At 36.6% G+C, this 16,408-nt stretch overlaps 1 protein-coding gene across 1 annotated transcript in view; it reads left to right on the top strand.

Annotated features, from left to right (window-relative positions):
- Positions 1–16,408, top strand: part of LOC128559644 (uncharacterized) — an 89,723-nt gene that overhangs the window by 57,380 nt on the left and 15,935 nt on the right. The window contains exon 7 of the mRNA XM_053551950.1: positions 10,487–10,781. Coding sequence (XP_053407925.1) covers positions 10,487–10,781 — 295 coding nt within the window. The remainder of the gene's footprint in view (positions 1–10,486; positions 10,782–16,408) is intronic.

Below are 16,408 nucleotides of genomic sequence, written 5' to 3'. Positions count from 1 at the left end.
TCATTACAGCAGTAATTTAACATAATTAAATATTTAGTAACAGCCGCCTTGTCCATCCTGCATTTCTTGTCTGGAGTATTTCTCAGCAACCACTAGTTGGAATTTAGCGAAACTTCCTAAGAACCTTCACTATCAAGAGTAGATGCTCATATTTTCTTTTTGTTTCAGTCGGATGATTTTTCACAGAGTTCTTGCCCTTTGCTTATTCAACAGTAGTATACTAAAGTACAATTTTTGTTCGGAGTATTTCTCAGGAACCACTGGTTGGAATTTAGCCATACTTCAGATGAAGCTTTACTAACAAGAGGGGATGTCATTATATTTTGGTTGGATGATTTCCACTGATTTATTGCCCTTTGATTATTCAATATTAGTAAACTATAGCGCCATCATAGTTGAGAATATTTCTCAGCAACCACTGCCTGGAATTCAGCAAAAATTTATAGGACACTTCACTCTCAAGATGAGGTGCGCATATTTTTAGCTCACCAGAGCCAAAGGCTCAGGGTGAGCTATTCTGATCACTCACCGTCCGTCGTCCGTAAACTTTTACTTTAAACGACATCTCCTCATAAACTGTAAGGCCAATATCATCCAAACTTCACAGGAATGTTCCTTGGGTGAAGCTCTACAAAAAATTGTTTACAGAATTGAATTCCATGCAGAACTCTGGTTGCCATGGCAACCGAAAGGAAAAACTTTAAAAATCTTCTTCTCAAAAACCAGAAGCCCTAGAGCTTAGATATTTGGTGTGAAGCATTGCCTAGTGGACCTCTACCAAATTTGTTCAAATCATGACCCTGGGGTCAAAATTGACCCCGCCCCAGGGGTCACTTGATTTTACATAGGAAAATCTTAAAAAATCTTCTTCTCAAAAACCAGAAGCCCTATAGCTTAGATATTTGACATGTAGCATTGCCTAGTGGACCTCTACTAAATTTGTTCAAATCATGACCCCGGGGTCAAAATTGACCCCGCCCCAGGAGTCACTTGATTTTACATAGATTTCTATAGGAAAATCTTCCTAAAATTTTTTAAAAAATAAACCAGAAGGCCTAGAGCTTAGATATTTGACATGTAGCATTGCCTAGTGGACCTCTACAAAATTTGTTCAATAATGACCCCCGGGGTCAATTTTGACCCCGCCCCAGGCGTCACTTGATTTTACATAGGAAAAGCTTCAAAAAATTTCTAAAAATAAACCAGAAGGCATAGAGCTTAGATATTTCACATGTAGCATTGCCTAGTGGACCTCTACAAAATTTGTTCAAATCATGACCCCCCCCCCCCCAGGGGTCACTTAATTTTACATAGGAAAATCTTCAAAAATTTTCTAAAAATAAACCAGAAGGCCTAGATCTTAGATATTTGACATGTAGCATTGCCTAGTAGACTTCTACACATTTTATTCAAATCATGACCCCCGGGGTCAAATTGACCCCGCCCCATGGGGTTACTTGATTGTACATAGAAAAATCTTCAAAATTTTCTAAAAATAAACCAGAAGGCCTAGAGCTTAAATATTTGACATGTAGCATTGCCTAGTGGACCTCTACAAAATTTGCTCAAATCATGACCCCCGGGGTCAAAATTAAGACCACCCCAGGGGTCACTTGATTTTACATAGGAAAATCTTCAAAAAATTTCTAAAAATAAATCAGAAGGCCTAGATCTTAGATATTTGACATGTAGCATTGCCTAGTAGACTTCTACAAAATTTGTTCAAATCATGACCCCGGGGTCAAACTGACCCCGCCCCATGGGGTTACTTGATTGTACATAGAAAAATCTTCAAAATGTTCTAAAAATAAACCAGAAGGCCTAGAGCTTAAATATTTGACATGTAGCATTGCCTAGTGGACCTCTACAAAATTTGTTCAATCTTGTCTCCCTAGGGTCAAATTGACCCAGCCCCAGGGGTTACTTGATTGTACATAGGGAAATCTTCATAAATTTGCTAAACATAAACCAGAAGGCCTAGATCTTAGATATTTGGTATGTAACATTGCCTATTAGACTTCTACAAATATATTCAAATCATGACCCCCGGGGTAAAATTGGCCCCGCCCCAGGGGTTACTTGATTGTACATCAGAAAATCTCCCAAAAATTTCTAAAAATCATCAGTTTGACATTTGAAACATGTAGCTCATATTACTCAGGTGAGCGATCCAGAGTCATCATGACCCTTTTGTCTTCATTATCCATTGGAATGAGTTTTCAGTGAGATATTGCTCTTTAAACTATATGTACCTGTACCCAGTCAGTAAATTCCACTTTTGTCCTTTTAATATGCAAATTTCGGGGAGCATCCATCGGTTTTACCTATATTTCTTGTCTTCAGTGTGTTTCCAACATATGCACTTTTGATAAACCGGCAACATCATTTATCTGGATAATGTAGAATAACGCCTGGACTCCAGAAATGAAAATCATTTGATGAATTAAGGGCAATGCCTAAGTAAGCATACTAAAACGGCCAAGTTGCTATCTTTCTAAATATGATATTGAAAAATTTGACATGTTGAAATTTTCCAATCACTCTGCGTCCGTGGTCCGTCCTTCCATCCTTCCGTCCGTTAACAATTTCTCGTTATCGCATCTCCTCAGAAACTACTAGGGGGATTTTGACCAAACTTTGTCAGAATGATGTATTGGTACCCTAGTTGTGTCGCCCTGAAAATCAGACTGGTTCAACAATTTTTGAGTGAGTTATGGCCCTTTGTTTATTATTATAATTTACATAGATTTATATTGGGAAAAACTTCGAACATCTTCTTGTCCAAAGCCAAAGAGCCTAGGGCTTTGATATTTGGTATGTAGCATCATCTAGTAGTCCTCTACTAAGATGTTTCAAATTATTTCCCTGTGGTCAAATATGGCCCCGCCCCGGGGGTCAAATGGTTTATATAGACTTATATACTTGGTAAAACTTTGAAAAACCTCTTGTCCAAAACCATAGGGCCTAGGGCTTTGATATTTTGTATGTGACATCATCTGCTAGTCTTCTACTAAGTTCAAATTATTCCCCTAGGGTCAAATATGGCCCGCCCTAGGGGTCACATGGTTTAGATAGACTAATACAGGGAAATTTAAAAAAAAAAATCTTCTTGTCCAAACCACAAAGCCTAGGGCTTTGATATTTGTAATGTAGCATTATCTAGTGGTTCTCTACCAAGTTTATTCAAATTATCCCCTTAGGGTAAAATATGGCCCCGCCCAGGGGGTCACATGGTTCATATAGACTTATATAGGGAAAAGCTCTTAAAATCTTCTTGTCAATAACCTACAACATCCAAATTTGGACCACATGTATAGTTTTGACTGGCAAGATGAACCTTGACATGAGTTGACCTTGATGTTGACCTAGTGACCTCCTTTAACATTTCTGTAGCTACAGCCTTCAAATTTGGACCACATGCATAGTTTTGTGCACCGAAAAAGACTTTGACCTTGACATTGACCTAGTGACCTACTTTCACGTTTTTGAAGGTACAGGCTTTAAAGTTGGACCACATGCATAGTTTTGTGTTCAGAAATGAAATTTGACCTTGATTTTGACCTAGTGACCTACTTTCACATTTCTCAAGCTACAGCCTTCAAATTTTGACCACATGCATAGTTTTGTGCACTGAAAAAAACTTTGACCTTGACATTGACCTAGTGACCTACTTTCACATTTTTGAAGGTACAGGTTTTAAATTTGGACCACATGCATAGTTTTATCTTCCCAAATGAAACTTGACCTTGATTTTGACCTAGTGACCTACTTCCACATTTCTCAATCTACAGCCTTCAAATTTGGACCACATGCATAGTTTTGTGTACCGAAGTGAACTTTGATCTTGAGATTGACCTAGTGACCTACTTTCACATTTCTGAAGCTACAGGCTTCAGATTTAGACCTCATGCATATTTTTATGTTCTGAATTGAAATTCGACCTTGATTTTTACCTAGTACCTACTTTCATATTTCTCAAGCTACAGCCTCCAGATTTGAAGCACATGCATAGTTTTGTATACCGAAATGAACTTTGACCTTGAAATTGATCTAGTGACATACTTTGACATTTCTCAAGCTACAGCTTCCAAATTTGGACCACATGCATGGACCACATGCACAGTGTTATGTACCAAAATGAAATTTGACCTTGATTTTGACCTTGAGCTGAAACTGAAACTGCTTTATTTGATTAAACGCCTAATTTTACACATAGTATATTCACTGGCGTTGTACATTAAATTTTACCAGATTTATATAGCGCCCAAGGCGCTTTACATAGTTCAAATACAGCCACATAGGGCGCATAATTCATCCTCTACTAGTACAGACACAGAGCGATCTGACCAGAGGGACAGAGTGAGACAAAGCCCCCACGACAGAGAGATCAGAAATCAGATACAGGCTTATCCGGCTAACTTAGCCTAGCTCGTTTCGAATAGACAGCCTGGTTCTTTAACGTGCCCAGTGTATAGCACTGATACACGCAAGGATTGCCTGGGTTCCTGACCAGTACACCTCTAGTTGGGTGGGAAACACTGAAAAGCGTTCCTGAAAATTCCCGAGTAGCTGCCAGGGATCGAACCCCGACCTCAGGATTGGAAGGCCAGTGTGCAAACCTCTGAGCTATCTGTCCACAGCTAATCTTGAAATTTGGAATATTCAGAAATGGCTCAATGGTGGGTGCCAAGATCACTCTGTGATCTCTTGTTTTACAATATTATAGTCCATAATTGTACCCCCCAACAACAAAGTTGTAAGGGGGGGTATACTGGTTTCAGGTTGTCTGTCTGTCGGTAGACACAATCTTGTGCGCACCATCTCTCCTCATCCCCTTGACACAATTTAATTAAACTTCACACAAGTGATCAGTAACAACAGTAGTTGTGCATGGGGCATGTTAGGTTCTTTCAGAAAAAAAAATTGCAGAGTTACGGGACTTTGTTTTTTGTTACTATACTATATACATAGACACAATCTTGTGCGCACCATTTCTCCTCATCCCCTTGACACAATTTAATTAAACTTCACACAAGTGATCAGTAACAACAGTAGTTGTGCCTGGGACATGTTAGGTTCTTTCAGAAAAAAAATTTGCAGAGTTACGGGACTTTGTTTTTTGTTACTATACTATATACATAGACACAATCTTGTGCGCATCATCTCTCCTCATCCCCTTGATACAATTTAATGAAACTTCACACAAGTGATCAGTAACAACAGTAGTTGTGCATGGGACATGTTTAGGTTCTTTCAGAAAAAAAATTTGTAGAGTTACTGGACTTTGTTTTTTGTTACTATACTATATACATAGACACAATCTTGTGTGCACCATCTCTCCTCATCCTCTTGACACAATTTAATGAAACTTCACACAAGTGAACAGTAACAACAGTAGTTGTACATGGGGAATGTTAGGTTCTTTCAACAACAAAAATTGCAGAGTTATGGGACTTTGTTTCTTGTTAACATACTATGTACATACAGTCTGCATATGCAATCTTGTGCGCGCCTAATCTTCCGAACCCTTGCCCACAATTTAATGAAACTTCACATAAGTGATCAGTACCAACCCTAGTTGTGCATGGTGCATGTTACGCTCTTTAAGATAAATATTCTGCATAGTTATGGGACTTTGTTTTTTTGTTACTATACTGTATACATACAGTCTATATACATACAGTCCACATCTTTATGCAATCTTGTGTGCGTCAAATTGCAATGTACTGTGTCAGTGCATGCGGGGGGTACATTCATCACCTTTAGTGATAGCTCTAGTTATTTTAGAAGTTTCAGTCTACATTGTACAAATATTCCTATTTGCAAAAAATGTTCCCATAGACTCCTATTGTGAAACTTTTGTGAGGTCAAAACTTTTCAAATTAGTCTACAAAAAAATCAAGCACACGATCCTATCTTCTTTTCTTTTCTGTATTTTCTAAGTGTATTTTAAAGTTTTGAAAAATCAGGGTTAAATCCATGTCTGCATTGTAGAAGAAATTTGATCCGAACATGCAGAACTACCTTAAGAACAGGTAATCACATCTTGGAAAAAAAAGGGTTGCCATTTGAGAACGTTTATAGGTCCCTTCATTATGGTCAAAAGGTCAAAGTGTTCTTGTCAGAAGACACTTATTTAAAAGGTGGCATACATTTTTTTTAATACATTTAGTTTCCAATTAGTTCATTAAGGTCAGACAAATTTTAATTATCATATAACAGCATAAGCGAAAAGGAGAGACACATGAACCTGTTTAAAAGTATTACATGTATACAGGCTTTCTAGAGAGGGCATGCCTCGCAATTGGAATCTTTTGTTAGAAAGTAAAAATTGATTAATTTGGTGTCTACTATGTACAATGAACTTAATAAGTACTAAGCCTAAGCATAATGACAGGTAGGAAATTTCTCTAAAGTGTGTTAAAGTTTTGTGTGCAAGTTACTATCTCCAAAACTAATACAGTTACTGGAATTAAACTCTATAGATATTTTAACATTTTTGGTAATATTCCTGGGACAACAATTCCAATAGTCGGGCATTGGCTGTCTTATTAACAGCTCTTGTTTTGGTACAGATCACATGTGGTTGTAAATGTAGAAGTTGTTTGTTGAAGACAGTTCCATGATTGTACTCATATGGTTTGATAAGGAATTAAGTCTTAATAAAATCTGATACTGGATGTGACAACTTGTCAGAAAAGTATTATAATTAATAAAAAATGTACTGAACATTCTTAAAATATTGTGAAGTTGTTCATAACTGATTACTTTAAGGTTACTCCAAGAACAATTTGAGAACACTGAAGTTTCACATTTATTCTGAAATTGTTCTAGTAATTTGCTTCAAGAACATGCTAAGAACATAGTAGTTCTTAAAATATACACAGGCTGTTCTTGAAATCACTTCAAGAATGACAGTTGAACTTTTTAAGAACACATAGTATAATAGAATAGTCCTTAAAACATTCAAGAACAGTTTAAAGAACAATTTATGAATTCAATAAATTCTTAAAAGTTTCTTGAACTCCTGTTAAACAGTGTTCTTGCACAGTTTAAGTACACATATTCATGAACCGGCATCATAAACGGATCAAGGACTGTTCTTGTTGTTAAAGAACAGTTCATGAACAGTTCAGTGTTAAGAACCCATTTGTGCAGGGGTGGTTAGGTTAACAGACTGCCATTACATAACTGAAATACTGTTACAAAATGGTGTTATACCCAAAACAAAACAAATGATCAGTGAATAGTATGGACCTTTCTTGTCTGTCAGAAGACTTGGCCATCAGAATGTGTGGTCACTTTTCCCTATATGTATATAGTGGAATGTTCAAAAATTTCTTGTGTGAAACTTCTAGCCCAATTTTAAAATAACTTTATACAAATGGTCCTTATGTGACCCTCTACCAAGATTTTTCAAAATATACCGATTTGTCAAAAAACATGGCCACCAAGGGGGCGTGGTCATTTTTCCCAATTTATATGTATATACTGGAACGTTTAAAAATCTTCTTGTGTGAAACTTCTCGCCAGATTTTACGATAATTTACAAAAATGGTTCTTACGTGACCTACAAATACTGTTCAGATTTTTCTGATTCGTAAAAAAACATGGCTGCCAGATGGCTTGGTCACTTTTCAACAATTTCTTTAAAAGCAGTATCTCCTCCAAAACCACTGAATTGATTTTGATGAAACTTTACACAATGATATCAACACAAGGGTCTTTTTAGTTAAAAAATAGATTTTCAGCTATCAGACTTTTAAAATCCTTTTATCTAGCGTGTTGATATTTGGCATGTGATATAGTGCGTTTTATCTGACCTGATGGGGCGGAGTTAATCTTTGGCTTATGCAAATAATATTAATCTCAAAAAACGAGCAAAATAGGTAGAGCTGCAGTGTTTACAGTGTAAGGTAGATGGCCAGTGAATAAGAGATCAGGTTGCCAAATATACTACATATCAGTGCACCATCGCGAAACCTGGCCCCGCCAGGTCGATTAAAATATACTATATAAGGGTTTGATTCTGCACCATACTTTCCCAAATTATTGCCCTAAGGTAACAAAATGGCCACGCCACTGTGTCTGACATTTACTTTCTTTAGGCTTTTATTAGCTCACCTGTCACTACATGACAGGGTAAGCTTTTGTGATCGCATTTTGTCCATCTTCCGTTCACAATTTCTGGTGAACATGATAGAGACCACATTTTGCAATCAATTTTAATCAAACTTGCACACAACTTGTATGGGCATATTATCTTGATTCCTTTCAAGAACTGGCCAGATCCCTTCATGGGTTCCAGAATTATGGCACCTTAAAGTGCCAAAATGTGCTATTTTTGGCTTGTGAACATGATAGAGACCACATTTTGCAATTGATTTTAAATAAACTTGCACACAACTTGTATTGGCATAATATCTTGGTTCCTTTCGAAAACTGACCAGATCCCATCATGGGTTCCAGAGTTAAAACAGGGTCAAATCAAAGAAAAAGCTAGTCATCACTTTAGAGGCCACATTTATGACCGTATCATAATGAAACTTGGTCAGAATGTTAATCTTGATGATCTCAAGGTCCAGTTTGAATCTGGGTCATGTAGGATAAAAAACTAGGTCACCGGGTCAAATCAAAGGAAAAGCTAGTTTACATTGTAGAGGCCACATTTATGACCATATCTTAACGAAACTTGGTCAAATTGTTAATCTTGATGATCCATAGGTCAGGTTCAAATCTGGGTCAGGTGGGGTCAAACACTAGGTCACTAGGTCAAATCAAAGGAATAGCTTATTAACACTCTAGAGGCCACATTTATGACTGTATCTTCATGAAACTTAGTCAGAATGTTAAACTTGATGATCTTTAGGTCAAGTTTGAATCTGGATGATGTTGGGTCAAAAACTAGGTCACAGGGTCAAATCAAAGGAAAAGCTAGTCATCACTTCAGAGGCCACATTTATGACCGTATCATAATGAAACTTGGTCAGAATGTTAATCTTGACGATCTATAGGTCAGTAGGTCAGGTGAGGGATACAGGGCCTTCTATAGATCAAGTTTAAATATGGGTCAGATGTGGTCAAAAACTAGGTCACTAGTTCTAATCAAAGGAAAAGCTTGTTAACACTCTAGAGGCCACATTTATGACTGTATCTCCATGAAACGTCAGAATGTTAAACTTGATGATCTTTAGGTCAAGTTCGAATCTGGGTCATGTTGAGTCAAAAACTAGGTCACCGGGTCATATCTAAGGAAAAGCTAGTTAAGACTTTAGAGGCCACATTTATGCCATATCTTAATGGAACTTGGTCAGAATGTTAATCTTGATGATCTTTAGGTCAATAGGTCAGGTGAGAGATACAGGGTCTTCATGGCCCTCTTGTTTCTCCTTATCTCTGTAATTACATGATGGATTTGCTTTAAACTTGAAATAGATATTCCTCATCATCACTCACATCATATGGCACAAAGGTCATAACTCTTACACCAATATTTCATGAATTATCCCCCTTTTTACTTAGAATTTCAGGTTAAAGTTTTGATGCACTTTCTCTCTATCTCAGTTATTCCTAAATGGATTTGATTTAAAGTGAAAGTAGATGTTTCACATCGTATCATCTCCCACATGATATGACACAAGGGCCATAACTCTTACACCAATATTTAATGTATAATCCACCCTTTTACTTAGAATTTCAGGTATCTGTTTTGATGCACTTTCACTATATCTCAGTTATTGCTAAATGGATCTGATTCAAACTTAAAATAGTTGTTCAGCATCATCACTCACATCATATGACATAAGGGCCATAACTCTTGCACCAATATTTCATGAATTATCTCCCCTTTTTACTTAGAATTTCAGGTTAAAGTTTTGATACACTTTCACTCTATCTCAGTTATTACTAAATGGATTTGATTCAAACTTAAAATAGTTGTTCCACCTTATCACCCACATCATATGACACAAGGTGCATTTTTCATGAATTATGCATCTTTTTACTTAGAATTTAAGGTTAATTTTGATACATTTGTTCCACATCATCACCCACATCATTTGACAAAAGGTGCATAATATTTTATGAAATTTGCCCCCTTTTTCCTTAGAATTATATTTATATATTGTTATGATACACTTTATCTTTACCTCTCTTATTACTTAACATTTTTGATACAGACTCAAGCTATTGTGCAATATCTTTATCCATTATTTGAGTCATTAAACACTCAAGTGACAGCTGCAGTTTCCTCAGATGTGCCCAGATTCACTATCCAGCATCGAAATAGTCGAGTGCGCTGTCTCCTGTGACAGCTCTTGTTTTATTCTTACTCAAATTTTTTGAGTTAGCGACCACTAAATTCGATCCCTGATGCATCGGGCAGCCCTGATGCATCGCAGAGCATCATTTGGTTTTACCAATTCCTTGTTGAATTCTTTTGTGAAACATGTTATGAAAATACTTTCACCTATTATATTTATGATAGGTTTCAAACACAGACAGCCAAAAAGATAACTTTGGTACACATAAGACAGAATTTGCAATGTCTGAGGAAATGCGCAAGAAAGATGAATCATCTCATGATGTGTCTGATGAAGAATCTGATAAGGATGACAATAATCAGGAAGAGGATGCTGAAACATGTGTAATATGCATGGAGGATATCACAGATCCACAAAAATTATCATGTGGACATGTGTTCTGCGCTGATTGCATTAAGGAGCAGTTCACTTACAAACAAGCATGTCCAACTTGTGGCAAAGTGTGTGGAATCATAAAAGGTTTGTACGGCTTTATTCACATTTAGGGTTATTTACTATGAGATTTTTCGAGGTAAATCTAAATTATGTATACTACTACATACATGTATTATATACTTTGGTCAAATCTGGGTTTTTCCTCAAGACAACAATGAATAACATAGTACAAAGTCAGATAGTCACTGCACAGCTGAGTTTGACTACCTTAGGAAGAACTCATCTTGCTTATTGCCATTTTGAATTCTGAAAGATTTAAAGCATTTTGATTTTCTTATGAAATTTTTTTTTATTCCAATATATCTTTTCTTCCGCTTAACTCTGCTTTTCGCTCTGTAGTTCTGTCACCCAGTGTGAAATGTTTACACATAATTGCAGCCACAATCATATTTCATAGATAACTAAATTTTAAATAATTTCATGATCGTTGTTCCAAAATTATTCAATCCAGCTATGAATATCAGGTGAGCTATCTAGGGCCATCATGACCCTTTTGTCTTAAAACTAGCATCAACACACAAGTGCACAACCAAGGTTACTAGGTCCATGGTCCAAGGTATAGGTTACAGTTGAAATTCCAATATCATGTTCCCAAATTTTACTTTCCCTATATCAAAGCAGCTTGTGGGGTATAAGTCACCTTTACTGAATGCTCTGATTTTTAGCTCACATGAGCCAAATGCTCATAGTGAGCTTTTGTGGCTGCTTGATGTCCGTCGTCCATTGTGTGTCAACAATTTATAAAAAATCTTCTTCTACCAATGGGCAGATTTAAACCAAACTTCACAGGAATGATCTTTAGATGGCCCCCTTTCAAATTGTCCAAAGAATTGAAATCCATGCAGAAGGAAAAAAGTTGAAAATCTTCTTGCCAAAAACTGTTAGCGGGATTTCAAAAAATACTTTTTAGAAATGATCTCTAGGTGGCCCTTTACCAATATTGCCTAAGCCATTCTGTTTCGGTAAAAAACAGGGCCGCCAGGAGGCGGGGCTTATTTTACCTATATGGCTATATTGTAAATTTCAAAAATCTTCCTCTTCAAAACCACTGGGCAAATTTATACTAAACTTCACAGAAATGATCCTTGGGTCCCCCTATCAAAATTGCCCAGAAAATTGAAATCCATGCAGATGGCAACCAAAAGGAAAAACTTTAAAACTCTTCTTGTCCAAAACCACAGTAGCTGGGGCTTTGATATTTAGTATGTGGCATCATCTAATGGTCTTCTACCAAGTTAGATCAAATTATTCCCCTAAGGTCTAATACCATGCCCCGCCCTGGGTGTCATATGGTTTACATAGACTTATATAGGAAAAACTTCGAAAATCTTCTTGTCCAAAACTACAGGGCTTAGGGCTTTGATATTTTGTATGTAACACCATCTAGTGGTCCTCTACAACTTTGTTCAAATTATCCCCCTAGAGTTAAATATGGCCCAACCCAGGGGTCACATGGTTTATATAGACTTATATAGGGGAAAACCTTGAACATTTCTTGTCCAGAACCACAAGGCCTAGGGCTTTGATAAATGGTATGTAGTATCATCACTACCGATTTTGTTCAAAGTATCCTCCTTGTGTCAAATATGGCCCCGCCCCAGGGGTCACATGTTTAATTTAGACTTACGGTAGATACCCATGTATAATGCGCTGTTATTTTACCCCTGGGACCACCCACGAATCGTGGGTGCGCATAATACACAGGTATAGACAATTTTCCAACTTCAAAACAAGTTTGTTACCGATGTTCGCCATTTTGGTAAAGGGAAACTACTCCCCGCGCTTACTGTCACCGCTAAAATCTAAGATTGCCGTTACGTTCCGTAAAAGATCGAATGGTTTACTTTTCTTTCAAACAAAATTAATTTCATATAAATTTAAAAGTATTTTGATGAAGTAAATGTTAATAAATCACAAAAATTATGATACTTATTAAAGATCGAGAATTATCGTCAACCGAGATCAAACTGTGAACAACATAATTGACACGAGGTGACACGTTAATTGCCGATAATTACTGGCTATTTGATCGTGACAAAAAGACTATCACACCTTTTGTTATCGGTTTGAATTGAGAAGCTCATGTCATTTTGAAAGATACCATTCTGAAATATTGAATCAGCTGCTATTTATTTATTCAAAATAGTTAATTAAAAAAGGTAAAACAACAAATACAACAATATTTTACTGGTTTTATTTTCGAGAAAACAAAAATCGATAGTACCGCTAGACCGATGCGGCTCTCCGCTGTGGAGATAAAATTTATTACCGGTGTCGATGTAAACTCTACTTTCGTTTTCCATCCATCTCAAAATTGACCAAAAATGTTTTTTTCCCAGGGTTTTGGGCTAAAATCGGGGGTGCGCATTATACACAGGTGCGCATTATACATGGGTATCTACGGTACATAGAGAAAAACTGAAAATCTTCTTGTCCAAAACCACAGAGTCTAGGGCTTTGATATTCGGTATGTGACGTCACCTATTGGTCCTTTACCAAGTTTGTTCAATTTATACCAATAGGGTCAAATATTGCCCCGCCCAGGCCTGGGTCACATGGTTTATATAGACTTGTATAGGAAAAAACTTTAAAAATCTTCCTTTCTGAAACCACACGACCGAGGCTTTTGATGTTTTGTATGTAGCATTACTTTATGGTCCTCTGCCAAGATTGTTCAAATTATTAACATAGGGTGAAAAGAAGCCCTTCCCTTGGGGTCCATAGTTTTACATATATAGGGAAAACTTTAAATATTTTCTTGTCTGAAACTGGAACGTAGGCTTTTGATATTTTGTATGTTGCATTGCCTAGTGGTCCTCTACCAAGATTATTCAAATTATGCCCCTTAGTTGAAAAGATGCCCCACCCAGGGTCTATACTTACATAGGAAAACATTTTTAAAAATCTTCTTGTCTGAAAGTTCAAGGTCTAGGCCTTTGATATTTGGTATGTATCATAGCATCATTATAAGGTCTTCTCCCAGATTTGTTCAGTGGGGGCACTTGGCCCCTTTTAGGGGCTGCTAGAGCTAAAAATGTAAACATATTCATTAACTTCTTCTCATGAACTGCTTGATGGATCATCATTAAACTTGGTCTGTAGCATTATTATAAAGTCCTCTCCCAAGTTTGTTCAAATGGGGGCACTTGGCCCCTTTAAGGGGCTGCTAGAGCTATAAATAGAAATACATTTAAACGATTTCTAAACATAAACCACTGGATTTATTTTCATCAAACTTAGTCTTAGTCTTTATCATCATTATACAGTCCTCTATCAAATTTGTTTAAATAGGGGCACTTGGCCCTTTTTAGGGGCCACTAAAGTTAAAAATAGAAAATTTACTTGAAACGACTTCTTCTCATGAACCGCTTGATGGATCTTCATCAAATGGTCTGAAGCATCATTATCTGGTCCTCTAACAAGTTTCTTCAAATGGGGGCACTTGGCCCATTTAAGGGGCCCCTATAGCTAAAAATAGAAATACATTTAAACATCCTAGGTCCTAGAAAAGTTTGTATTGTTATTCAGTCGCTGTCCTTTCAAAATATTAGTAGATTTGGATCGTATCCGACAATGTCATCAAAATTCAACTGTTTATCATTTGAGCAATAGGGGAAAGAGCTTTATTTATATTTATTTTATGCCCCCGGCATCTACTGATGCGGGAGGCATATAGTGATCGTCCTGTCCGTTCGATCGTCCATCTGTACGAGGTTAACCAAATGGGACCGTTTCGTCTAGCATCAATACCCCTTACTAGAATGTCTTGATACTAATGCAGATGTAACCTGTGACCATTCCTCATCTTCAGACATCACCTGACCTCAGTTTGACCTTGACCTTGACCTCATTTTGGACTTGGGTTGCTTTATATGGGCCATCTCTTGGTTAACCAAATGGGACCGTTTCGTCTAGCATCAATACCGCTTACAAGAATGAATTGATACTAATACAGATGTAACCTGTGACCATTCCTCATCTTCAAACATCACCCGACCTCTGTTTGACCTTGACCTCATTTTGGACTTAGGTTGCTTTATATGGGCCATCTCTTGGTTAACCAAATGGAACCGTTTCGTCTAGCATCAATACCGCTTACAAGAATGAATTGATACTAATACAGATGTAACCTGTTTCCAACATCACCTGACCTCAGTTTGACCTTGACCTCGTTTTGGACTTAGGTTGCTTTGTATCGACAAGGATTCCACCGGGGGCATCAAGCGTTTATTGAACGCAACTCCTCGTTTCAATATCAAAATGCCCTCCTTGGAAAATCCTTTTTTCATTGTGTTAGTATTCAGACTATATTCTTTAAATAAGGGTCAGTATAGATAGTATATATTCCTAAAGTTACAACTTATTCGGAAAGATCTGCATACACAGCTTAATGCAATGAGGTCTTTTATAATATAGAAATTATAATAATAATTACTGTAAAATGTTAGAATATATGCCCTTGTGATAAGATTTCCCTTCAAATTTCCATCAGCCCAGTTAATTATTACAGCTGTTTTCTCATATATTTCAAGAAAATATCATCAGTGAGGCATAAATGATTTCTATTGACAAGGTTACTTTAATTTTAAGGTGCTGCCTCTTTAATTTTCAGTTAATTCAAATTCACAGCAACTTGCCCACATAAAGTGAAATACAAACTTCCAATAAAATGGTCATTTGTTCAATCTCTTAATTGTTCATTGTGGGACTGTCACAGTACTTTAAGGGGAAGTTGTTACTCACATATTTGTTAGGCCTTAAGCATTGCTTCTTGAGATAACAACCCAACAATTAGTTGAATATATTGTTATTCAACAAAAACACTGACAATGTGTATTGTCCGTAAGTATTGACCTGGCACTCATGAATATTCCGTATGTTTCCGTAAATTAATTTTCGGTGTCCGAACCTAAACAGCGATATAACGATTGAAAAGTCAATTATATACCATCATGTATCATGTGCAGATATAGCTGTGCGGACAAATCGTTTTGCTAGTAAACTTAGGGTTGAGTGTTCGAGCCCTCTGTCTGACCAAATTGTTGGGTTTTTTTAAATTTTTTCTGTAAAAGACGGAAACTTGTCACACTTATCATGATTTATCGGCAAAATACGCTGCTATCGATCACCATTCTTCTACATACATAAAACCGTTCTACAAAATGTTGTTTAAAATCTTCAGGACCAGACAAGCATTCATTCATTCACATTCATTCATTCAACGGACAATTCAAAGAACTGTTGTTAGCAACACAGAATGCAATGTTTCATAAAATATATATAATCATAGATACAAATACAAACACAAGGATTTATATTTTAAAACATGGTTAGAAAAGAATTCAAACTCATGGTAACATGTTTCCAAGTCGGAGAGCTTACCACTACACTCTAAATTGATTATTTTGATCAATGTAGATATTTTCAGGACACAAATATCACTTAAAATAACGAAAACGCCTGAAAATATTGGCGAAGATTAATGAGTGCCAGGTCAATACTTACGGACAATACACGTTTATTTCTTAACTATAGAAAACAAACTAGAAATATAACAAGAATATCAAAATATAAATCTTTACATTTAATAAACACCTGGAGGATTTTTAATACATAGACCAAACATATGCAGAGCTTAAAAAAATGTGAGA

Source organism: Mercenaria mercenaria, chromosome 9, assembly GCF_021730395.1.
Source record: "Mercenaria mercenaria strain notata chromosome 9, MADL_Memer_1, whole genome shotgun sequence".
Classification (NCBI taxonomy): Eukaryota; Metazoa; Mollusca; class Bivalvia; order Venerida; family Veneridae; genus Mercenaria; species Mercenaria mercenaria.
Note: the sequence above shows the minus strand (reverse complement) of the source record. Positions and strands in the feature narration are given on the sequence as shown.